The sequence below is a fragment of the Phocoena sinus genome, chromosome 19 (assembly GCF_008692025.1).
Source record: "Phocoena sinus isolate mPhoSin1 chromosome 19, mPhoSin1.pri, whole genome shotgun sequence".
Taxonomy (NCBI): domain Eukaryota; kingdom Metazoa; phylum Chordata; class Mammalia; order Artiodactyla; family Phocoenidae; genus Phocoena; species Phocoena sinus.
The window spans coordinates 17,196,181-17,220,624 of record NC_045781.1 but is presented as its reverse complement, the minus strand read 5'-3'; the positions used below and the strand labels follow the sequence as shown (position 1 = coordinate 17,220,624).

General features: G+C 58.0%; 1 protein-coding gene across 1 annotated transcript in view; it reads right to left on the bottom strand.

The window, feature by feature from the left end:
- Positions 1–16,403, bottom strand: part of PEPD (peptidase D) — a 115,145-nt gene extending 98,742 nt beyond the window's left edge. The window contains exons 1-3 of the mRNA XM_032614806.1: positions 16,327–16,403; positions 7,336–7,519; positions 5,275–5,402 (exon numbers count right to left, since the gene is read on the bottom strand). Of these exons, the coding sequence (XP_032470697.1) occupies positions 5,275–5,402; positions 7,336–7,519; positions 16,327–16,343 (329 nt within the window). The 5' untranslated portion in view covers positions 16,344–16,403. The remainder of the gene's footprint in view (positions 1–5,274; positions 5,403–7,335; positions 7,520–16,326) is intronic.
- Between the last annotated feature and the right edge of the window lie 8,041 nt (positions 16,404–24,444).

The window sequence follows — 24,444 nt, the reverse complement described above, 5'->3', positions numbered from 1 at the left end:
CAAGGGCCAGCCAGCCCATGGGAGAGCCGGCTGAAGCCATCCCAATGTCCAGGAGCAAGTAAGCCCAGGGGCCAGCTTCACCAAACGCCCTTTGCCCACCTCGAAGCACACTGGGCCTCAAGGGCCCCAGATCGCCCAACTAGCCACAGGCCTGGTTCTCAGCAAGAATAACCATTTGACAGATACAACCCGAAAAGCTGGGAGCATCTTTTCTGGCACTTTGCGTGTCATTTTTTCTTCTAAAGGGCAGAGATAATTAAGTTTGAATAGTACTTATTTTTCCTGTTTGGGGGCCAATTATAGTAAAAATCATTTAAATGTCACCCTAAGAGGTAAGGGTGCCATGCCACCACGTCAAGCCAGCCACCAGAGGGGCAGGCAGGAGAAGGAGTGGCATGTCCCTGTGAGCCCTACAGAGCTGGCTGGAGGGGTCACTGGGCAGCTATACGCCACCTGAGTGCCGGGCTGGCAGCAGCCTCACGGAAGGCTGCATGGAGCCCTGACTGCAGTTTAGGGTCCAGCAGGGCAGCTCATGCCAGACCCCGTCGTGCGGGAGATCCAAGTAGAAGCAACTGGATGGGAGAGGATGGGTCAGTAGGGAAGCCGACCCCACCCCAGAAACTCTTGCCTTCAAAAGGAAGGGGCAGCTCTGGCAGGAGAGAGGAGGGAGGGTGCCACTCAAAAGGGTTTGTGTCTTCAAGAAGGAGCCAGTGTCTGGGAACCCGGCCCACGCAGGCCTCTTTCACAGGCAGCTGGGCCCAGCATGCGACAGGGGAGGCCTTTCCCAGAACTCAGGGTCAGGGCAGGCGCAGCGAGTGCCCACACCCCGTGCGGGCCCTCCTGTGAGAAGGAGACTTCTCAATTAATGCCCACGGTGCAGACACGGTGGAGCCCTCTAGGAACTGAAATTTCCAAGCGCAGGTCTAGCTGGCAAGCTGACCGCCCGCATGGGGCTAATGAACAAGTAACAGGGCCAGATCACAGCCGTCATCATCCACCTCCAGCGGCCGGAGCCTGCCTGCAGCCACGTACAACGCAGCGGCCTCTCCTCCAGCTCACCGCCCGGCACCCCGCACTTGCCCCAGAAGGAAGTCGGCAACCATGTCAGGCCTCTATTAGCTTGTTAGAGAAAAGCAGGGCTCTCCAAAGCTATGCAGGCGCCTGAACCTGGGCGGCGAGGCAGCACTTCCCAGAGAGGCCGGTGCGGAGAGCAGAGGTGATGGAGAGGAGGCCCGTGGGCAGCAGAGCCCGGGGGGAAGGGCCAAACGCCTCGCCAGGCCTCGGGCTGACCGGGGTCAGGCTCTCCGCAAACCGCCTGGGGTCAGAGCCAAAGGAATTCCCTTGGCTCTCCTCAGGAAGGCCTGCACCCCTCATCAGTGCCCGGAGCGCCTTCCCTAAAGACGGGGGAGCCGGGGCCAGGCCGTCAGGCTGGCTGAGGCAGCCTTCGTCCTGTGACCCAGCTGTGTGTATGGGGTGGCTGTGAAAAAGCACACCCCAAACACCCCACAGACACACCACCCCACAACCCTACACCACACACACACACACACACACACACACACACACACACACACTCCCACACTCCAACCCCCCAACACCACCCAGCACACATACTACACCACACCATACCCCCCCAACAAACATACCCACACACATCACACATGCACACACACTGCAGACACATTCACACACACCACAGCACACATCAGTCCCCATCCCAGAAAGTGCAGTGCTCGGGGCCTCAGCTCTCGGGAGAGCCCCCTCCTCCCTACAAACCCCAGGCCAGCCACACTGTCTCACGTTCCAAGCCCGAGGCCTCAGCCAGGGATGGGAGCAGAAAACCGCCAAGGCTCCAAAGGTTCTAGGAGGGTCGCCCAACCTGGCCCAAAGTTGCTCACCCTCTGTCAGTGCTGAAACTGCCCAAGGAGGCAATTTCCCACCTGCTTAGAGGACCCCAGACACCCCAGCAGCCAAAACTGCCATCAGCTGAGGTCGATTCTGACGAAAATGATGGGAAACACTCTCACATCAAAAAGACACCCGGGCTTCCCTGGTGGCGCAGTGGCTGAGAGTCCGCCTGCCAATGCAGGGGACGCGAGTTCGTGCCCCGGTCTGGGGAGATCCCACATGCCGCGGAGCGGCTGGGCCCGTGAGCCATGGCCGCTGAGCCTGCGCGTCCGGAGCCTGTGCTCCGCAACGGGAGAGGCCACAACAGTGAGAGACCCGCGTACTTCAAAAAAAAAAAAAAAAAAAAAAAGACACCAAACTTTTGTAAGCAAAGACCCCAGATAAAACAAAATAGAAGCTCCCACCTCCTGTCCCCACAAAGGCCCAGGGTGAGGAACAGGCGGAGCACCGGGCTGCCCACGAGCCCCTGGCGTCTGCAGCCCTGACAACAGGACAGGCTGTTTACACCGGGAAGCGGCAGATCTACAGACGGGGGTGCTGTTTCCCTGGATGACTTTGGATTGCAGTGTCTGCCAGATGATTTTCAAAAGCCATCAGACAGAGACTCAGAAGGAAGCTGGGGAGCTGAAGGTCAACGTTTCAGTCCGGTGGTCTGGACTGCCAAAGGCCAGGTAATCCCATCAGCCTCGCTCCCGCCCTATTGATCATGAGCGTCTGGAAACAGCTACACACATCACATCTGGCTGCTCCCCACCTCCAGCCCGACAACCAACCCCTTCCACTGCCCTGTTCCCATCATGCCTTCTCTCCCAAAGGCTTGGGACGTGGGGACTAGGGGAGGGTCACACCAGAGCGGAGGAAGGGAAAAGCCTGCCGGGGATGGGCACGGAGGGGAGCCAGGTCGGCAAGAGACAAGGGGCAAGCTATCTGCTGCAGAGCTGGAACGCCCGTTGGGAGCAGCTTGCGTGGTCTGGCCTGGCCAGCGCACACATGGAGCCTTTCCAAGAGGGAGACCCACCCTACAGACCCATTTGTACCCTCCAAGGTCCGTACCAGACAATCAGCTGCCCTGGCAAAGCAGGGACAGACTAAACGAGAACTTTTTAACAGTGGCTCTAAAACCCAGCCGCAGTCAAAGTGCAGAACATCATTCCTGTATTATTGGACATTATGTTCTAGAACAGCCAACCGATAACAGCTGCTCCCTGACCAATCAGGTCCTGGGTTTTAGACCCTCAAGTCGGGACCCTCCCTGGTTGGTCCAGCGGTTAAGACTCTGCACTTCCACTGCAGGGGGCACGGGTTCGATCCCTGGTCAGGGAACTAAGATCCCACATGCCGTGCGGCTTGGCCAAAACAAAAACCCTCAAGTCAAGTGCTGTTTGGCTCCCCAGATGATGGCTGTGGGGAGGCAGGGTGAGATTTGCTCAGCTTCTCCCAATGGAGTGTGCAGTCCCCGAGGCAGGGGCCACGCCCTGGAGGATGTCCACCCTGCCCCACGGACAGGCACTCCCTGACTTAAGAGTTAGCTCTGCGTAAGCAGCGGCAGCAGCAGTCAGAAGAGGGGACGCACTCAGAGCCCCTCCACACCTCCTGACAGAAACTCACCACCGTCCACGCCCACGTCTCCCGGTGCTGCATCCCTGACTGCAGCGCTGCTGAGCAGTGGGCATCTCAGCACGCCCTGAGCCAAGAGGCAGGGCCACAGGGAGGCTGAGAGGGCAGGCAGGCCAAAGCCATGGGTGCCGCCCAGGCACAGGGGCCACTGGCAGGACGGGCTGAGGCTATAGCTCTGTGATCACTTCAAGGTGCAGGGAGGGCTCCGGGACAATCTCCTCACGGAGACCAGATCTAAACTCTCACCAGGAAACTCCTCCAGTTACCAGGGCTTTGTGACAAATCACCCTGACACGCAGGGGAGTAAAAAAGCATGTATCACGTCCACGGACTCTAAAGGTCAGGGCTCAGAACAAAGCCCTGAGAGGACTGGGGCTTGGAGTCATCCACTCTAGCGGGTGGTGCTGGCTGTCAGCGGGGCCTCTGGTCCCGTCCACGTGGGTGAGTTTGGGTTCCTCACTGAGTGGCAGCGGGGCTTGAGGAGCGAGAACCAGGTGGAAACCGTATCACACTTAACAGTCTAGCCTCAGAAGTCACACGGTGACACGGCCACGTTCACGCATCGAGGCAGTCACCCAGGTCCTGACTGAGCGAGGGAGGAGGGAAAAGATTCCAACTCTCCATAGGGAGTGGCCACAAATATTGTGGACATTACTAGCTGCCTGTCCCCAGCACCCTCGCTGCCTCATTTCAGTGTCACAAATGTAACCACTCCACAGTGACCATCACTGTGACTACAGCCCTGGCGATGCCTCACGAGGGGCATCACCGCTGTTCCACAGATAAGGCATCGGAGGCCCGACAGTGGCCAGACCCGCTCCCCGGAGAAGCCCGCTGAGGTGTGGGAGCCCTTCCCTAGCCCTCTGCACAGAGCAATGTCCCTGCAGCAGCCGGATGCCTTATCATTCAAACCAGCTGCAGACCCACCAGGCTACCTGGTACTGAGTATTTGGGGCCCACGAGGCAGCAAAGGCTGCAATGTATAGATTAGCCCAGAATAAGCACTCTCCCGGCAGAAATGACACGCGGAAGGCGGCGAGCATTTGGCAGGATCCTCTGATCACCTCAAGCATCCCCAGTTAAGCACAGCTTCTGCCTCGGCGCCTCTGAGCAGGCAGGAACGGCTCCCAGGAGGGGTGCACAGGGCCAAGGGCCCTCAAGCTGGCAGGCACCACAGATGATGAGGGAGGCAGCCTCTCAGGCTCACCCAGGCCTCTGGCCTCACACTTCTCCCACAGCACGACCCTAGAGCACGACCCTGTCTCCCAGGTGAGCCAGCTGAGGCAGGGCCTACATCCTGGGAGCCGCAGAGCCTAGCCCAGAGGCCGGCAGGCGGGAGGCACACAGTAACGCCCTGCACTGCACGTCAGTGACGGGCTTCAGAGAAGGGCCCCAGGCTGCCCTCCCCACCACACCCAGGGAGGGGCTGCCTCCCAATGACCCAGGCCAAAGACTCAGGCATCTTAACAAAGCTGGGAATCCGGAATTTCAAGATTAATAATTAATAGTACCTCCGAACAAACGTGACCGTGGTCTGTGGCTCCAGCTCTGACACTCCTTCCCAGCAAAGGGTAACAGGCTCTGGCCCAGAGTAGGCTGTTAACGGGCCTGCTCACTAACCCTCCCCCTTGCTAATTCTGCCTCCCGCCCCCTGCCGCTTGACACCCACAGCCCAGGCCCTGCACCCACCCCCACCGCAGCCAGCCAGCGGTCAGCAGGCACGGTCACACACCCCGGGGTGCTCCGTACTTTCCCATCCAGGTGGCATGGCTGGGAGGAAACCTGGGCACGAAGAGCGTCGACATCCCAGTGTCCACGTCCATCGTGCCGTAGCAGCCTGGCTCGGTGACACCGAAGGCCCAGTGAAAGAAGGACTCCTGTGGTGGGAACAAGGACCCAGGTCACTCCGTCAGCAGGACAGCAACGTGAGGTGCAAGGAGAGAGGTGGGGTATCTGACCGAGCGCTTTCCTCCCCGCACCCTGGAGGGTCAGCTCGGGCTCCCTGGCTCTGGGGGCCTGACCTCCAGCCTCACACCACCCACCTCCTCAGCACTCTGCCCCCTACACCAGCTGCAGGCTGCCGTCCCCTCCTTCCTCCTGGCTGGCTGCTCAGACCCTGCTTCAGGCCCGTGCCCCAGCCCCACCTGCACCCCACCTCACCGGCCACCCGCCTCAGGTCCCAGACAGGGCAGGTTAAGACACAGGTGCCCAGGAGCACCACGGATTCGTCTCCGCCTCTCCCGCACTCCCCTCCCTCCCCCCACCTCTCTGCTACCCCCACTGCCTGCAGGCAGGCAAGATGCCACCTTGACTTAGACGCCCAGGCCAGGCATCTGCTCAGAAATGGACTCCTCCATTTAGGACTTCTTCCTTCCTTCTCCCACCCCCGGGGCAGCTGACGACTTCAGTGTTTAGCATTAAACATGGAGCTAAAATAGCGTTATAAAGGTATGAAGTGGAGGAGGCGCTCTTCTAAAATTAATCTTACATAACACCAGTAAGAGAGCCAACAGCTGAATTTAGGAGATCGGTTTTTAAGCCACAGACTATGGAAACCTCAAGAAGCATCAAGACTAGTCAGAGAAAACTTATTTAGACCTGCACATCTCCAGCAACAGGGACAGCAGGCTTGCAGCTGCAAGAACGACGTGGCAGAGGGAAGCCCTGCAGGAGGAGGTGCTTTCCACAGAAAACATTGGGCCGTGGCTCCCGGCAGTGGATCTCGGCCTGTGCCCTGCGGGGTGGACGCTGTCCAGCTGCAGAGGCCACGCCTTACCACCCGCTCTCCACACTTAGCTCCCCTCTGGTTCCCCGGCCTCCTCCCTGACCCGGATGCTGGACGCCCATGTCCTCTCGGCTCTGCCTGCTCCCGGGGAGTTCGCGTCAGACCTCCACTCAGGGCAGCGCAGGGAGGAGAGGAGAGCGCTAGACTTGGGGTCGGGAGATGGGTTCTAAATAATCCCAGCTCCACCTCTAGCAAGTCATTTCCCTCTGAGCCTGTTTCTTTATCTGTAAAGTGGGGCCAGCTCAGGGCCCTCCTGGCTTTCTGGGTGAGCTCCTCTGTCCAGTGTCCTTGTTCTCGTTCCTGGGAACCGAGTGATGCCAATGATTCTCAGCCGAGGCCACCACATCCAAGCTGGCTTCCTGCAGCTGGGCCACCCGCTGCCCCACAGGGTTCCAGAACCTCGAGGAGCCCCTGGACCACTTCCCAGAGGAGGAAACCAAACCCCAGTGAGGGTCACAGGGTCGGCACCGGCCAAGCCGGGACCAATGCCCGGGCCGTTGACTCCTGCTCAGACCCTGCTCACATGCCTCCTCCCAGGACCTCTGCAGCCCCCGTCCTCCTTGCTGTGGCAGAATCTGGCCCCAGGAACTCAGCCCGCCCCATCTGCACCTCTCCCGGGCCAGGGAAGGCTGCCCAGCCCGCCCTCTGAGGTCCAATCCTGTGGATACTACCCTCGAGCCCGGAACACCCATCCCCAGCTCCACCAGTCAGAATTCATGCCGGCCTTCAGGGCTCACACCAAATACTGCCTCCTCCACGAAGCCTTGCCTGCTTGCTCTCCCAGGAGCATCGTCTCTCCAGACTCTGACCTGAGAGAGCTGAAGCTGGCTGGCGACAGCCCTGCCCCCCTACAGAGGGGGCTCCCTGGGGACCCAAGCCTCGGCCTGCTTTCAGAGAGCCTCTTCAGGGTCCCCCAGGTGGCAGAGCTGCCCAGGCCCACCAGGCCTGATGCTGGAGGAGGGCAGACAGCCCACAGTGGGCCTAGTGCACACTCAGAGATGTGGGAGGCTGCCGGCTGGGCTCACCTGGCGGAAGAGGACCCCGGTGTCTGTGCAGTAGCGCTGAGTCTCCTCCCCACCCTGCAGCACCACGACAGAGCCGGCCTGCACCGCCGGGTTCTTTCGCAGACGCTCACACAGGCGCCGCCTGTTCAGGGCAAAGAGTGCCAGCGGCACCTTCAGGGTTTCGTTCCCCAGCCAAAATGAGGGTCTGCAAAGACACAAGCACACACCGCCACGCAGGCTTCTGTTAGTACCACCAGGCGCGTCCCCCGCCCAGAGGCAGGGCCCCCATTAGCACGTGGCAAGCCGGTCCAAGCTCAGCCTGCCCGTGACCCAGAAACAGCCCCTCACTGGGCCGCTGGAGGACCACAGGGGCTTGTCAACCACACCCTCCCCTCCTGTCCCTGGGCACTGGACCACAAGTGGGGAGGAGAGGCAGCTGGGTCTGTTTGACTGGTAGACGGGTGCAGCTCACGGAAGGAAAGTCTGCAGTGATGTGGAGTCACACCCCCAACCCCCAATTCCAGCCCTCAAGGAGCTTCCCATCCGTGTGAGATCTGGCCCAGACGACACTGGATCCCTGCCCATGTGTCTGCAGGCCGCCATCCTCTCTGCAAGTCACAGACCCAGCAGCCTGGCCTGTTCCTCACCTGAGCCGGGACACCCACCTGTCCCCAACACATACACACGAACACACACACACGCCCAGGGCACGCAGCACCAGGCCCTAAGCCGAGCCAGGCTCGTAGGTGCCAAATGAGCAAGGAGGAAACACAAGAAGATGCACCTGGAGCGGCAACCCTTGAGGTGCTGGCCCTGAGGACGGCAGCCAGCAAGCACTGAAGGCCAGGCGGAGCCAGTGGCACAGCAGGTGGGTGTCCCTCCTCACGCCCACACTGGCTTCCCTTTTCACTGAGAAAACACCCCCTATCCTCCTAGCACCCACTCTCCAGACCCATCCTGCCTTGGGCCCCTCTAGACAGCTGCTCCCACCCGAGGCTCCCCCTCCACCTGGGAATGGCCTGCCCCACCGCTCGCCTTTCTCCCCACCCCTGCCCCCCAAGTTGCTCCAGCATCAATCTTCCCCTCTCAGAATCATTCTCAGCATCCAGACATACAGGACCCTCACCCGGCTTGAAAACAAATAAATAAAAGCACGCCTCTTGACCCTTGTGCTCGCCAGCCGTCTGTTTCTCTCTCCCTTTGCAATAAATATCCTCTGAAGAGTCACCCAGCCCATCCCCGTGTCCTGGCCGCCCGTGCTCTCCTCAATCCACGCCAGCAGACCCTGGCCCACCCCCTCCTGCACTACAGCCCCTGCCAGGCCACAATGGCCCCGTGCTCCTGAATCTGCAGGTGGCTTCCCAGTCCTCAGGGGGCCTCGGTGCCCAGGACACCGGAGGCCACGCTCTCTGCTGAAACCCGGCCCCGCACCGGCCCCTCCGGGACCCCCTCCGTCCTCAGCTCACCTCCAAGCTGGAGCCCAGACCATGTGGCTCACCCCTATCTCCCACCCGGACAACTGCAGGAACTCTTAGCTGCTCCCAGCCCCAGCCTCTGCCACAGCCTGGTCTGCAACCACCCAGAGGGATCCTTGAAAAGTGGAAATCCCAGCAGGCATCACCCTGCTCAAACCCTCCCCGCCTTCTACTGCCCTTACAACACGGTGCAGACTTACTCCCAGCCACAGGCCCTGAGGGGAGCCGCACAGGCATCCCACCCTTCCCTGACCTCCGAGAACGCTCCCACTGGGGGCCTCCACTGCTGCTGTTCCCTGTGAGGAATGCTCTCTCCCAGTGCCTACCAGGCTCACATTCTTGCTTTATCCAGGCCTCTGGAGAAATGCTCCCCCTTCCCGGGAGCTTTTCCGATAACCCCATCCAAACCTATCCGCTACTCTCTTCCCGCCTCTCTAGAACCACGCATCGCTGTCGAACAGTATATATTCACTTGCTTGTTGTCTCCCCATGTAAAATGTAAGCTCTGTGAGGGCAGGGACCTTGCCTCCTTCCCGGCACCTAAAATAGTGCCACGTGAATGACTAAACAAAGGAAGGAAGTGCAGTCGTAGCGAGCGGGCCAGGGTCCAGCAAGGCCAGAGCCAGGGTGCAGGAGTCAGGCAGTGGGTGTGATGTGTGTTCGAGGGAGGCCCTGCAGGCTCTCTGGCCAGCAGGCAGCAGGCATGGAGATCCAACAGGGGAGGGACAGCCCAGAGCTGGTGCAAGGGAGGGGGCTCTGCCTGGGGCTGCAGTGAGAGTTGGGCAGGTGGCACCTGCCCTCACGGCCCCAGGGCACCTTCCACACTCACCTGGCTATGGGACCGTCAGAGGAAGGTGACACCTCCTGCACATCTTGGCTCCAATGGCACTTTCTCAGGATGGCTTTCCCTGGATTCCCTCTCTAACCTTGCATCTCTCTCCCCGGCCTGTCCCCCCATTTAGCCCTGGGCCAGGCTTCCCCGACTCGTGTCTCCAAATCCACTCTCCCACCCTGTCTAGGCCTGGTCCACGAGGACCTCGTTAGCTCCAGGAGGATTTGGTGACTGGGAGGCAGAGCAAGAGGCTGGAGAGTGGGAAGAGATGGCGGAGGACAGAGAATCCATTCCCGGCTCCCTCCCTGGGGAAACCTGGAGCTACAAAGGCCGCTCATTCTCCCACCGCCCAGCCTGCCCACGGCTGTGTAAGCCCACCCTGCATTACACTCTCTTTAGTCACCCCTCGCATTGAGGCTCGTCCAAGTTCCTGCTGAAAGGACGCGTTCACTCTCCAACATAAATGTGTACTGGTGCTCGCTGGTGAGGTCCGCCTCTGTCCACTAGAATGGAAACCCCATGAACAGAGATGTGGGTCTGCTCTGGTCCCCGCCGCCCCGTGCAACCACTATGCTTAGCACACAGCAAGTACTCAATAAATATCTGCCGAGCGAACAACTGTCACGGGGTGGGGCCACCCACACAGCTGTGCGAAGCTGCCACATCAGCCCCAGAGGGGCAGGAGGCAGCACCCTCGGGCCACCCTCGGGCCAGCCCACCCCGCACATGCTGACAGGACCATAGCCTCCCTGCTGTCCCCCTTCCCGGGCGCAGGCCCCACTCACCCTCCTGGGCGGGTGGACACAAGAAGCCAGGGCTTCCTCTAAGCCGTGTCACTTGCCTGCCACGCTCAGCCACAAGGATGAAAGGACAGAGGTGACAGCTCACAAACATGCCAGCGCCCCAGCTGGCCATGCTATCAGGAACTGAAACTGCAGCCACCAGCACCCGTGCGCAGAGTCCCCCAAGCTCCCTCCCATTCTTTCCCCTCACTCAGCAAAGCCCATGGAGGGGCTGGCCTCAGGGAAGAGCCTCGTCTCCACAGACTCCCAGCGGCCCAGAGTGAACAGCACCAAGGCACTGTTGCAGATGGCCTCGGCCAAAGGTGCCTAGACCCGTGCAGGCTCAACAGCACAACTGCCTGAAAATGCCCAGCTCCCCCCCACCTCATCCCCCCCGCCCTCCCACCTCATCCCCCCTGACCCCCCACCTCATCCCCCCGACCCCCCCACCTCATCCCCCCCGACCCCCCCACCTCATCCCCCCCGACCCTCCACCTCATCCCCCCCGACCCCCCCACCTCATCCCCCCCCGCCCTCCCCACCTCATCCCCCCCCGACCCCCCACCTCATCCCCCCCGCCCCCCCACCTCATCCCCCCCGCCCTCCCACCTCATCCCTCCCCGACCCCCCACCTCATCCCTCCCCAACCCCCCATCCCCCCGACCCCCCCCACCTCATCCCCCCCGACCCCCCCACCTCATCCCCCCGACCCCCCACCTCATCCCCCCGACCCCCCCTCATCCCCCCGCCCCCCAACCTCATCCCCCCCGCCCCCCCCCATGCCTCACGCCCCACACACCTTCTTCCTTAAACACACCAGCTACCGGGTCCACCTGGACTGCCACCACGTCCCCACCTGGAAGGCTCTCAGAAGGGCTGGGCTTTATCTTATCCAGAACCTTCTGAAAGACCTAAATTCCTCAGGGCACCCAGACAGGACCTTTGTGGCCTAAGGGCCAAGCAGCCCAGGTCAAGACAGGCAAGTCAATAGCTCCCCCCTTCTGTGAGCATCAGCTTCTCCTGCAAAATCTACAACACTATCTAGTCGTCCATGGGCTCAGCCGGAACAGAGAAAGGCAGCCTGGCCAGAGCCCCCAGGCACGCCGATGGCTGCAGTCATTCATTACGGCAGGGCAGCCCAGAATCAAGGTTTATAGAGATGTGCCCTTTGATTTCTCATGACATAAACCAACCCCTCAGAGAGAATGTTGGGCCCAGAGCCATCGCAGGTGGCTTCTCCCTGCAAGTTCAGCAAAAGCAGCACCCATAAAACATCCCCAACTGGTTTCTGCTGGAGCTTTTGCTAACTGGCACCCAGAATCTAAAAGGCAAAAGCCAGGTCGTCCCCAAGTCCAAGTATAAATAAGGCACACTTTATTGCATGCAGCCAAGGGCACAGGCAACGCCCGGGGAAGACCGCAGGGGTTGGCAGACAAAGGCTCCAGGGTATCAAAGAGACACACAGAACAAGCTCCAGCCTCCATGGGCCAGCCCACCCCCCGCCAACAGCCAGAGCCCAGGAAACGGCCAGTGACCAGCCCCCGCGGGAGGTGTGATACCACTGCTCCGAAACTCTCTCCTGTCCCTCAAATCAGTACTGAGTCAGCCCCTCCTTTGACCTCAATGGCCACCTGCAGGGTTCTCACCCAAGGGATTCACGCACAGTGTTCAGGGAGTCCACCTACTTGGATGGGAAAAAAAATTATATCTTTAGTTTTTCTAACCTCACCTTTAACATTTTCTTCAATTATTAATGTAAGCAACAAACCACACCAGTATCAGCAGTGTGTGAGTCTGTCACCAACAGAAATCAGAGGTATTTTCATGTCACCTTACTGATGTCACGGTACCTCAAAATACCACTTTTACTCGTCACTACTTCAACACTAAGGTGGTTCTTAGACCTGCTGCTTTTATTATTTTTTATTTTTTTATTTTTTTATTATTTAATGTATAAAGAAGCATATACTACTATACCACGAATTTATTTCCTAACATCTTTATAATTGTATTTCCATATAATTGGTTTTCCCTGTAATCCTCTGTATTTTATTTCATCACGCTGAGTCTTGTATAGGTCTCACGGATGCCCATGGGGTCCACAGCACAGACAAGGACAAGATCCCTGCACTAGGATGTGACACCACTTCTGGATGGGGCCATGCTGCTAAGCTTCCGGCAAGAGAGGCCAGTCAAGGACCACCTGCTTCCTTGGCCACAGCCTCCAGCTCAGGCCAGGCACCGAGCCCACCGAGCCCTCCGGCTGCCTGTCAGCAGGGCCAGACCACTCACCCTGGCTGGAGGGGCCTCAAGGCAGCTGGTCAGCTTCTCCCACCCTGCCTACCTTTCTCCTGAGGAGGGTCGGGGGGCTAAGCACACACAGGGACCTGTGAGGAGTCAGACCAGGCCTGGGGAAGGGCATGGGAAGGCAAAGGGGCACTCAGTGGCCAGCCTGCCTCCCACAGACCCACCCCTCCCCCCAGCCCCCAAGGTCAACCCAATGCGTCTTCTCCAAGAGCACCAGGTTCATATCAGGGTGGGGATGGGCTCTGATCCAGAACCTGGCTCCTCCAGATACTTGCCCTCCAGAAATGCTGACTCCAGCGTGAACTATGACCCCACAGGCACACACCCAGGGCAGCTCACCTGCTGCTTACCACTGGGCAAAAGCCCTCTGGGCAGCAGCTCCCTGAGAGTCACTCAGTTAAAGAATTAAAGATACTCCTTCAGAGATATGGGGATATATGTTTATGTAGAGCCGATTCACTTTGTTATACAGCAGAAACTAACACACCATTGTAAAGCAGTTATACTCCAATAAAGGTGTTTTTAAAAAAAAAAAAAGCTACTCCTTCACCCTATTCAGAGTTCTGTTCCCACTCCCACCCACAGCTCCTTTCGTCAATCACTGAGGGCTCCGTGCAAAGCAGGATGGCAAGTTGGACTAGTGTAAAGTAAATCCTCCTCTTATTCTTTAGGCACCGTGTCACCCAGCACCAATCGCTGGGCGGCCACAGGGCCCTGGAGACACAAACTGAACCGGTCCCCGGGCTCCAAGGATGCCAGGAGACATGAAAGGGAGCAACCTCTCACCCAACCGTGATGGGCAGGAGTGCAGATGTAGAAGAGCAGCCTCCTGCCAGTGGGAAAAGCCGGGATTCTCTGGAATATTGAGCAGGAAGCCTTGCCTGGAGGTCAGGAGGGAGGGGGGTCAGGAAAGGCTTCTAGGAGGAGGAACCATCTGAGCTGAGTCTGCAAGTATGTGAACAATATGTCAGAGGATGAGGACTCTCCAGGGCCAGCCGGTGAGTGGGCAAAGGGAGGTGGAGAAAGGAAAAAGCCATGTGGGGGAGCCGATGCAGCAGGTCTGGCAACAGCAGAGAAGTCTCATCTCTGTCCATGGGAAGCTCGAGGCATGACTCAAGGAGAAGGCAGGGCTCCCTCCCACCAAGTGATACTGGATTAGGGGAGGGGGCGGAGACGGCCTCACAGCAGACTCTCTGGGGGCTGTGGGACCCTCTGTCTCAAACTTGAAGTCCCTGCCCAGGCTGGCAGGACAGAGCAGGATCAGCCCTTAAACACCCCCCAGAAGAGCTTCTCAAGTTTCTAGTTGAATCTGAGATACTAGCTTAGGGCTTCCACTACTCCCCACATCACGTGGAGCACACTCCAAGCACCCGGGCCTCCCTGGGCCCAGGATCTGGAAGGACTCTACAGGCAACCAAGTGCAACTCCTGGGGAGCCTGTGGCTGTGACTTGATGGTATGGTGCCTCATTATGCCTGACACTCTGATCTGTCCTGTGTATGCAGCTGGGCACCGAGCTTTGCTGGAAACACACACGAAGCCTCTTCCACTTAAAGAGTCTGCTGGGCTCTAAGTGTCCAGCAGGGTAACCCATACCAGCCTGGGATGGCTCTTGCCAAGCAGATCCTGCCAATCTCTGGAAGCTACCTGCACCTGTCAGGTCTCCCTTCTGATTACACACCTCTCCAAGGCCTCTGTCACTCAGTGTTCCTGCTCCATGACCCAGAGAATCAGTTCTGCTATAAGGGCCCTCCTTCCAGGATTCAGCCAGCTCTAGACTCACGCCCATCCAATCACCAGCCTGGCTCCCTGTCTCTTCGGGAGAGCAGCAGACCTCAAGCCAGCATGGAGCCCTGAATCCAAATGCAGCCCCTGGAACTCCCTGTGACCACCTGGTGGCCCAGATATAGGGGTAACTGACCCACATCTGGGCACTGGCCTACACCTACTGCTCACTCTGCTCTTTAAGACAAGGTCACAGGGCTTCCCTGGTGGCACAGTAGTTGAGAGTCCGCCTGCCGATGCAGGGGACACGGGTTCGTGCCCCGGTCCGGGAAGATCCCACATGCCGCGGAGCGGCTGGGCCCGTGAGCCATGGCCACTGAGCCTGCGTGTCCGGAGCCTGTGCTCCGCAACGGGAGAGGCCACAACAGTGAGAGGCCCGCGCACCGCAAAAAAAAACCAAAAAACAAGACAGGGTCACAGGCTGGGTTCAAGGATCTGGCCCTAGATTCCTTGATACCCATCTGGGACTTTGCAAGCATAGCTCTCTGCCTCAGGGGTGCTCAAGGACTAGCACAAATGTCATCCAGGGAGTGAAGCCTACCCACACTCTCCTCTGAGCTCAGAATCCATGCCCGTCAATGGCACACACCAAGACTAGAGGCATGACATCTACCTTACGTGTTCATGGGAACACGTAAGGGTAGGCCCAGTACCGTTCCTGGAATACAGAAGGTGCCTATTAAGTGTTTGACTTGCATGTCCTAAGCTCTCCCAACCTTGGAGTTCGGGGCCAGCTTGAGGGGGCCATTTTCTGTTGCCACTCTCCCTACCTTCCAAAAAGAGAGATGCATTTAGTCCACCAGTTCCCCCATTCTGATCTCATTTCCAGCCTGGCATCTGGGGCACTGCCCTCTCTCTACCACTCTCCTTCCCAGCCCCCAGCATCTCCAGGCCCAAACGCCGCCCCCATAATTGGCCCTTGCCCTGAATTCATATATAGCCCAGGGGATAGTCGTCTCAAAAGCAGATCTGAGCAGATTAAAAACCCTTGGAAGTTTCCAGTCCCTTAGGACAAAGTCTGGAAAAGCCAGCTGGGACACTGCCCTCCAGCACAGGGACACGCTCCACTGTCCCCCGTCCCCAGTACACTGAACTCTCAACCTTTGTTCAGATGTTCCTTCAACAGGGACACTCCCCAACGCTTCAGCGAGCCCACCTGTCCACATTTCCTGCCACTAGGACCATTCACCATTCTTTCATTCAGCAGAATTTATGAAGCACCTACTGTGTGCAAGACATGTACTAACAAGGTCCAGGCGCAAACCAGACAAAGGCCCTGACCTCACACTTTAAATGGAGAGAAGACAAGAAACGAGTTGTCTCTTTTTTGTTGTTATGTACTATATAATTTACCAGATGGTGATAAGAGTAGGACAGGTGCTTAGGGAAGTCTTCTCTGAGGAAGTTCCATCTGACCCTGAAGGAAGAGGAGAAGTGCCCCGCTAGGGAGGGGATTCCACGCCCATCTCAAACGCTGCCTCCTCCCGAGGGCCCCCAGGTCCCCAGCGCCCTGGCAACGCAGTCTTCCCATCTGAGGGTCGTGGCCGTGAATGTGCGCGTGGACCCCACCTCGGCCGCACAGTGGTGACTCCACACGCGCGGGTGGGGCCTGAACGCCACTGCGGCCCCGAGGGAAGTGGGCAGTGGCCAGGGAGCTGACTCGGACGCGCTGGACGCCCAACCCGCGCGAAGAAGCGCGCTGCCCGCGGCCACACTGCACGCCCGGCGGGGACGCGGCCCTGCAACGGGGCTCTCAGCCACTGTCCAGCCGGGAGGCCCAAGCCCCCGCTCCGCGCCGCCATGCAAGGGCCGGGGACAGCAGCAGCACTCACCCGGTGGCCGCCGCCATGCTTGCCCGGCTCCAGCGTCACGTGAAGTGAGGCGTCAGCTGAGCCCCACCAGGTCCCACTTCGCGGGGCGGGACTTGGGCGGGGCCTGGAGCCATTGCCCCTCCTCCTCTAGTGAAAAGGCTCCGCAGGACCCAGAGGGGCGGAGCCCTGAAGGAGGAGAAGATTCTATCTACTCGCCGGCCCCCGGCTGCAGGCTAGGGGCGGGGCTCGGGTGGAGGCAGAGGCCTTTCCAGAATAGGAGGGAACTTCCCCACGCAGTGGATACCTTGATTCTGCCCCTGACCTGGCGTCCCAGCCTGCCCAGGGGAAGGACACCTTGGAGAGGGAGCCGCTGACCCAGTCTAGGGACGGGGCAGAGGTGACAGCTGTTGCTTAAGAAGGGAAATGGCTGGAGCAAAGGCCGGGGCAATTGGAATAAACTAAAAGTTCAGTGTCCAGGAGGGGGGTGTGGGAGTGAGAGGTGCAGCCTCAGAGGTAAGCAAGGGTTAGATCTTGCACAGCCTTGAATATGGGGCTGGGGAGTTAGGTCTGTTGGACCCTTTCCAAGCTCCCTCAACTGCAGGATGGAGAAGGACCTGGGGACAGGGAGGCCAGTGAGGAGGGCTGGGGAGAAGTGGGCACAGGGAGGGCACAGTTCAGGAGAACTGTGGGCATCCCCCTCTGCCCTGCTGGGTACTCTTGTTGGGAGCAGTGTCCTCCAGAAGTCTGGGGAGTGGGACAGGAAGGGTGGTGGTAAGTAGATGTTCCAGGGGAGCTCCCTGTGTTGCCGGTGCCTTAGAATAATAGTAATACTAACAGGTACGGGGCGCTCAGTGTGCCCCAGTGCTTTACAAATGTCAGTTCACTGAATCCTCACAATAGCCCTGTGAGGTAGGCTCTGTCCTTAATGCCATTTTACAGATGAGGAAACCGAGGCCCAGAGAGGTAGGTAACTCACCTGAGTTCACACAGGGGCTGACCTCATGCAGTAGTGACTTGGTAGTGATTCACACTGGCTCAGTAAAGGAAGGGGCCCCAGGGCTGGTGGGAGAGGTTACCCCTTGCGTCCCAGCCCCCACGAGGGTTATGCAGATGTGTGTGGACAGGATGTGAGGCCCAGCACGTGCCCATGGGCTTCTTTACCCCACCCCCAGCTATGTCACAGCTGGAAGTAGCTTCTCTTTGAAGACCTTGGGTTTGGGAGTGCCTCTTGTTTCTTTGTCAGAACAAGGATGTGGGTCACCATGGCTGAGCTAGGGAGGCCCCAGGGACTCGGAGATGGAGAAGCAGCTGTTGTTTGTTCCCACAAAGCTGGGAAGAGAGCAGGCCCCTTAAATAGGGGGAGGAATCAAACCAGAGCATAAGCAGGGTGGGTGACACAGCGTGCCTGCTTCAAGTCCTAGCACCATCCCTGGTTTACTCATCTGACGGGTGGGGGCTAATGGTATCGCCTCACGGGGCTGCTGTAGGGTTTCATGAGCAGACATCCAGGCACCTTTAGCCTGTGGCACAGCTAAAACGGCCAAAGCCATGAGGAGGAAGGTGGCACCTCCAGACAGCCCTTTCCACCTCCCTGACCAAGATAAGACCAAGGAGAGTTGATGGAAGAGGGAAACTCCATCCTTCCTCCCCCTTCCCACTTCCTCCAGGCAGGACCCCAGAGATGACCTGTCCACCCTCTTGCCAGTTTCCAGGGAGGAGAGCAGAGTTATAAGCCCCACACGCCACTGCCCAGCCCATTGCCCTGAGAACTTGGACCCGCCCCCCACTTCCCATTAAGCAGTTTCCCACCTTCAGCTAAAGAGACTGGACACTTTTTAAAAATAACGAAGGGTGAGCAGAATGAGCTTCTCATGCTCTTTTTTTTTTTTTTTTTTTTTGCGATACGCAGGCCTCTCACTGTTGTGGCCTCTCCCGTTGCGGAGCACAGGCTCCGGACGTGCAGGCTCAGCGGCCATGGCTCACGGGCCCAGCCGCTCCGCAGCATGTGGGATCTTCCCGGACCGGGGCACAAACCCATGTCCCCTGCATCGGCAGGCGGACTCTCAACCACTGCGCCACCAGGGAAGCCCCTCATGCTCTTTTGTGGAAGGAAATCCTGTCCCGGAGCTAATCACAGCCCCTCCACCATTTATTTTGATAAAAAATATGTGAAAATTAAGCCAACTGCCAGCTCTGCGTGTTTATTAATATGAAAAAGAAGTCATTATCCTAAACAGCCACAAGATAACAGGGGGAGGGCACCTACCAGCTGAGTGGAGCTCCCTTGTTCGTGGGCAGCGCTGGGGGGTGGGAGCGGCCTGCCCCTGATTCCTGCCCACCCTGGTCTGTCTGGATGGAGGGCTTGCCCTGCCAGTGAGCCTGGCACAGAGGGCTGCCCTGCTACTGCTCACGCCTCCCCATCAGAGGCTCTGGCAGGGCTGTCCCCACCCGCCCCCGCCCCTGATCAGGGCTCTGGCAGGGGCTCCAGGAGAAGCAGCCTTGGGAGTGGGTGAAGATTACTCATGCAGGGCCGACCCTGAACGCTGCAGGAAGCCAGGAGGCAATTGGGAAAAGATTGATTTTAGAGAGTTGGAGCCAGAGAGTATAAATCAGCAAGGGAGAGCTCCAGCCAGCACACTCAGGCCTCACGCAGCGTCCCCTCTGAGGTCATAGACTGTTGGTTGAAACAGTCTCCCCTCATCGTGACCTACAAGTGGCTGAGAAGCGTTTGCACTCAGCCAGCCCAGTGGCCAGGGCATGACGACTCTCAGGAAGTGCCCTGCCCCAGCCAGACACCACAGAGAAACTTGGTCCCAGGAAGGCCTCTCCTTGGAGCTCCCGTGGCTCCCTTTGTCCCTGTGACACTGCCAGGTTTCCCTGCTCTGCCCGCACCGCTCGACCCGGGCACAAAGCTCTTGCAGCTCGATGGACCCTGCTGATGGCTGGCTGCCTGGAGACGGTTGGCCCGGAGGTGGCGACCAGCCAGACTCTGACTTGGGGCCTCGCAGGGGCGTCCCTGCAAGAGCAGGACACGGGCCCCTTCCATCTTCTGCTACATCCGAGGATGCTGGTCTGCCGGAAGGCTCTGTGTGACCACACTGGATGCCAGCTCTGCCCTTACTACCAAGCTGTCTCACGTGCCAGTCTGGGAGGGGATGGGGCCCAGACCCTGCGCTGGAGGTCTGGGCCGAGGAGGAAGAGGGGCCCTCAGCATTGGCCCCAAGGAGCCCACCATCTGGGAGGGCCGAGAGCAGGGCTGTGTGACGAGTTGGGGGTTCCTGAGAGATTCTGAGCAGGAGAGCAGTGGGGTCCGAGCCCATATCTGGTGCAGGAGGTGCTGGCAAGAGGCTCTGTGCTAACTGCATGGGGGCACCAGCCTCGGTGGTGAAACCCACACAGGGCGGCATGTGGGGTTTTTGTGACTATTTGCTTCTGCTGACGAGAAGACTGGGCTCAGGAAACTAGCACCGAAGAGACTGAACAGAAGGAAGAGAAGGGTACAGGCATGTGCCGGTGGGAGAGGGGAGATGGGGGAGGCATAGTCTAACCCAAGCTCTTCCCTAGTAGGGAAGGAAGGAGCGTGATAGAAATGAAATGCCCAGGAGACCACCTCTCCATCACAGATCCGGTGGATCCCAGCCCTCAGCCTTTGTAACATCAGCAGTAGCGGCAGCCATAGCTCTCTGACTCCTGGGGCCAGCCTGGCCTGCTCCTTCCTCCAGACCATGCCACAGCCGTCACCACCATCCCTCAGCACCCCCAGAGGAGCCCCACACCACGTCACACCCCTCCTGCCCTTCCTGGCTCCGCCCAGGCTTCCTGGGTATCCATCTTCCTGCAGGAAAGAGGCAGGCAGCAGCCAGGGGTGGGGGTGGGGGGTGCCTTCCCTAGGAAGCCCCATCACTGCCTCAAATGAAGTGGTCCCTGCTGAGCACTTTGCCAAGGTCTATGAGGCAGTTCAAGATGAGAAATGGAACGGTGCCTTCGGAAAGGCAAATCATTCCAACAGCACCTTAAAAACGTCGAAGGAAACAAGCTCTTTGTGTGTGTGTGTGTCTGTGTGCGTGTGTGTGTGCGTGAAAATGGGAGTATATTGTTTTTCACTGTTTGGAAGACTGTTTTCTCATCTTGAAATCACAAGCTGTTTTCTTCCAGAGAGACTTATAAATACATCCAATTATCGACGTTCAATATAGGAAATAAAGTTCTGAAATGGTTTTCTTGCGCGCACGCGGAGTGGGCTGGCCAGGTTGCACAGGTGATAATTACTTTTATTTCCGAGTCGTACCGGTGCCGAGTGGCTTGTCTGTCCACCTTTTATTGCGTTCACTTTTATTGCATTTCCCATGTTGTGTGGGGCTATTCATTGGTGTAACTTTATTACCACCTTCCAAGATCTTGATAAAATGAATGAAATTCAAAAGTATGAGTGTTGGGTTCTGTGGCTTGTGTTCTGTGGCTTGTGTCCTGGAGAGAAATCTCCCCGGGGGATGGGCTCTCCCTCTGCCCCGCTCCAAGTTATTGAATGTCTCTGATGTTCCTATTGGCATTCACAACTGCCCCTCTTGTGGGTTTCCGTCAAGGGTGTCATTTTAAGGGGGATGCCTTCTGCCCTTCATGAAATCACCCACAGACTACGCCCCCAGCAGCCACCTAACCTGTCTGTGCCACCAGCAAGACTGGGGTCACCTGCGACTCCTCATTCTCCTGACCTCACATCTGTCCGCTTTTCCTCCTCAGTGCCTTGTCCCCTCCCCCAGCCATGTCCCCCACTTCTTCCTTCCTGAAGCCCCTTCCCACTTCCCCGTGTCAACGCCAAGCCTCCGGGGCTGCCTGCCTGCAGTCTCTTCCCATTTTAAGCCCTATGCTCATCCGCGTTCTTTGTAACAAAGAGCCCCTGAGTCTGGTCATCCTCAAGTAGAGGATGTGTCAGGAGGGTGTTAGGAGGCACATCTGAAGGAGAGGCAGACTCAGAAAACAGAAAGGAACCAGGCAGGCTGGTAGCTAAGTGCACAGCCAGGCCACACCACACGCTGCTACCCTTAATTGTTGCCACTACCCCTACTCTTGGACATCACCTTGGACTGACACAGCATCCAGCATCCTGGCTTCACTCCCTGCATGGCCAAAGCCCTTGGCGGGCAGTGTAGCCACTGACAGAGCCCAAGCCTCACGCGCATGGTCTGGCCATCTTGTCCCTTTGGGCTTCTGCAGAGGGGAAGGAAGGGTTGGGAGCCCGGCATCTCACTAAATCCAATTCTCCTAACAGGTGGGGGTTAAGGTGCTGGGAGATACACACAAATCCCTGTGACACACAATATTGTGGGTACCAATTTGGGGTGCCAGCAACTTCCCCCAAATAAAACCTTGAAAAGGTCAACTTGGACAAACTAGTCCTGAGTATTGCAATCAAAAATTCTAGAAGGCAGCGATCTTCATCTCAGCACAAGTGTGAGTTTCTTGTTTCATGGTTTCTCTTTTCAGTTTACATGAGAGGATACATCATCTTCATTTCTTTAGCTCTAAAGGTCTTACCTAGCCCTGCCTCCATATCATTGCCTAATAAATATCCCCAAGCACGAACAGCCTGTTAGAAATCGTGTGGTGGAGAAAGAAAAGAAGTGCATGGACTTCAGAATCAGAAGCCTGGGTCCCCTGACTTCTCTGGTCCTCACTTTTGCCGTTTGGAGAAAACAGGGTGCTTTTGCTTCCCCTAAGAGGCAGTTCTAAGGGGCAGAGGAGACCTTGAACACCAGGGCTCTTGGGGAACAGTTTAACACTATACAAATATAGCAGTGGTCACTTTCCTTATTATACTTATTATCCGAGAGCATGTACACGGAGGTTAGGAATGTGGATGCAGGAACCTAGGTCTCATTCCTGGCTCTTTTACTTTACTCACTGTGTGGTGCTGGGCAAGTTACCCAACCTCTGTGAGCCTCGGCTTCTGCCTTGGTAAAATGGGGCTGATGGGTCTCTGCTCAGAGGATTGTTGAAGAGATTAGATGGGTGATCCCATGAGACCCTCAGCACAGCCCCGGGCTCAGAATGGCTGCCATACTTATTTCAGTGGTCATGTGAGAAGTAGGGACGGTAGAAAAGCACCAGGACCCTCATCCTCAAGGAGTGAAGGTGGGCGAGATGCCCCATGACGTCACTCTTAACCCTGCCCACCTACAGAACAACTTTGACACAGATGGGTGAGTCCATAGCCCCAAGCCAAGGTGGTCAGTGCTTATTCCCTTCAAGAGGACTGGCTGGCTCTTGGGGCTGCCTAGCCACTGCGAGCCAGCCCCGCTCCCTATACATGAGCTGGCAGTCCAGCCAAACACAGAGATGCTGAAGGGATGCAGGAAAACGGATGAGTGGGGAAGGCTGCAGAGAGGGCATCCCTGGCTGCACCCAGGGCTTTTGGCCCTGCCTATGAAGCCAGCAGGGTTCTGCTCGTAGGCATGGATTTGCACGTAGGGAAGAGGGGCTGCAAGGAGTTGTGTGAGGGTGGTCAGGGACACACGATAGATTGCAAAATCGGTCTCAAATTCTCCTCGCTGTGTCCATGTCCTTGCTCAGTGATGCTGCCGCCCCTCCCATCCAGAAGTACAGTCTATTTCACCAGCCCTTGAATCTGGATTGGCCACGTGACTCACTTTGGATAATAAGACATTCACAAAAGCAGAGGCCTCGGAAAGGGCTCACCCACCGGGGCCGACCCTCCTGCCACTCTTGGGAGCCCTGCCACCGGATGAAGGTGCCCTAGTTAGCCTGCCAGAATGTAGCATGCCCGTTCGACAGCCTGCCAACCAGCAGACACACAGGCAAGGTTGGCTTGAACTATCAGCCTCCAGCCAACCCAAGGACTGAGCGCAGACCCACGAATGAGTCCAGCTGAGACCGGCCGTGCCGGCCCCAGCACCCCGAGCCGTGTAAACGGTTGTTCTGAGCCATTACGCTGGATGATTTGTTATGCCGGGTTATCACACGGGGCAGAGGGAGGAGAGCCTGAAACTAACACCCCGGAGGGGAGGCTGGGGACAGAGGCCGCAGGAGCTGCTTTCGCGTGGAACTCTGGGAGGTGCAGGGTCCCAGCAGCACCCGCTGTGGGGCCCTGGGGAGAGAGTGTGACCATCAACTCACCTCTACCTGGAGCACAGTCTGGCTGCCGGGACCTCGATTCTGCCCGGCACTGTGTGGTTGCACTGCTTTGGGGGCGTGGAAAGGCACCACCCTCACGTAGCTCTGTTTCTGCACGAGGGAGACGGGGCAGCGGTGGTGCAGAGACGTGGTGCCGCCAGGGGAGCTTTCTGGGCAGCCCACTTGAAGAACAGGAAGTGGGAGGACTCTGAGTTTCCTTAAGAATCCCTCTGGGGACCCCACCAGGAATACCTGAAAGAGACTTTTAAGGGGACTGGAGGGCCCCTGTAACAGAGATGGTGCTGGAGCCAATTAGATCCAAACGATTACGTCAGTGGCACCTCGTGTGCACCTTGGGTACAGCAAAAGCCAGTGAGTCCGGCCTGGGAACTTGGCCTGCACTGTCACACCCCAAAGCAAGGCCAACGTGGGGCGCACACAGCATGGGGTTGTACCTGGGTAGCCTGGAGGGGTAGCTGAGAGGTGACAGTCAGCAGGGAGTTCACCCCAAGGCTAGCCTTGCTCAGACAGACCCAAACCTTGTGGGAGACCGAGCACAGAGCGTGAGGAGAGCCCTGCTCTTTCCAAAGCAAAGCACCTTCTCACCTAGATGGAGACAAGCATCTCACTGCAGAGACGCCTGCCCAAGTCCAAGGCTTGGACTGTCCAAGCTGAGCGCCTGCCCCACTTCCAAGAGCTGGTCATGCTATCCGGGGCATCTTTTAAAAAGATTACTAGGTACCCAAGACGTTGCCGCCGCTGTGCTCAGTCCAGACAGTAGCACAGTCTCCGAATCAGATGCCAAGTTCACCGGCAACTTCAGGAGCCGGCAGGGGTCTCACTCGCTTCCCCATCCTGTCTGGACATTCCGTTCAAACAGTCTTTGGGAAAATTACAATTTTATTTCCAGAGCTCGGAGATCAATATTTAGGACTTGAGGGAGAATTTAGTGAAAATCATCTCACAGTGGAAACGCCAGAAGCAGGAGCTTCGGCACATGCGGCTCCT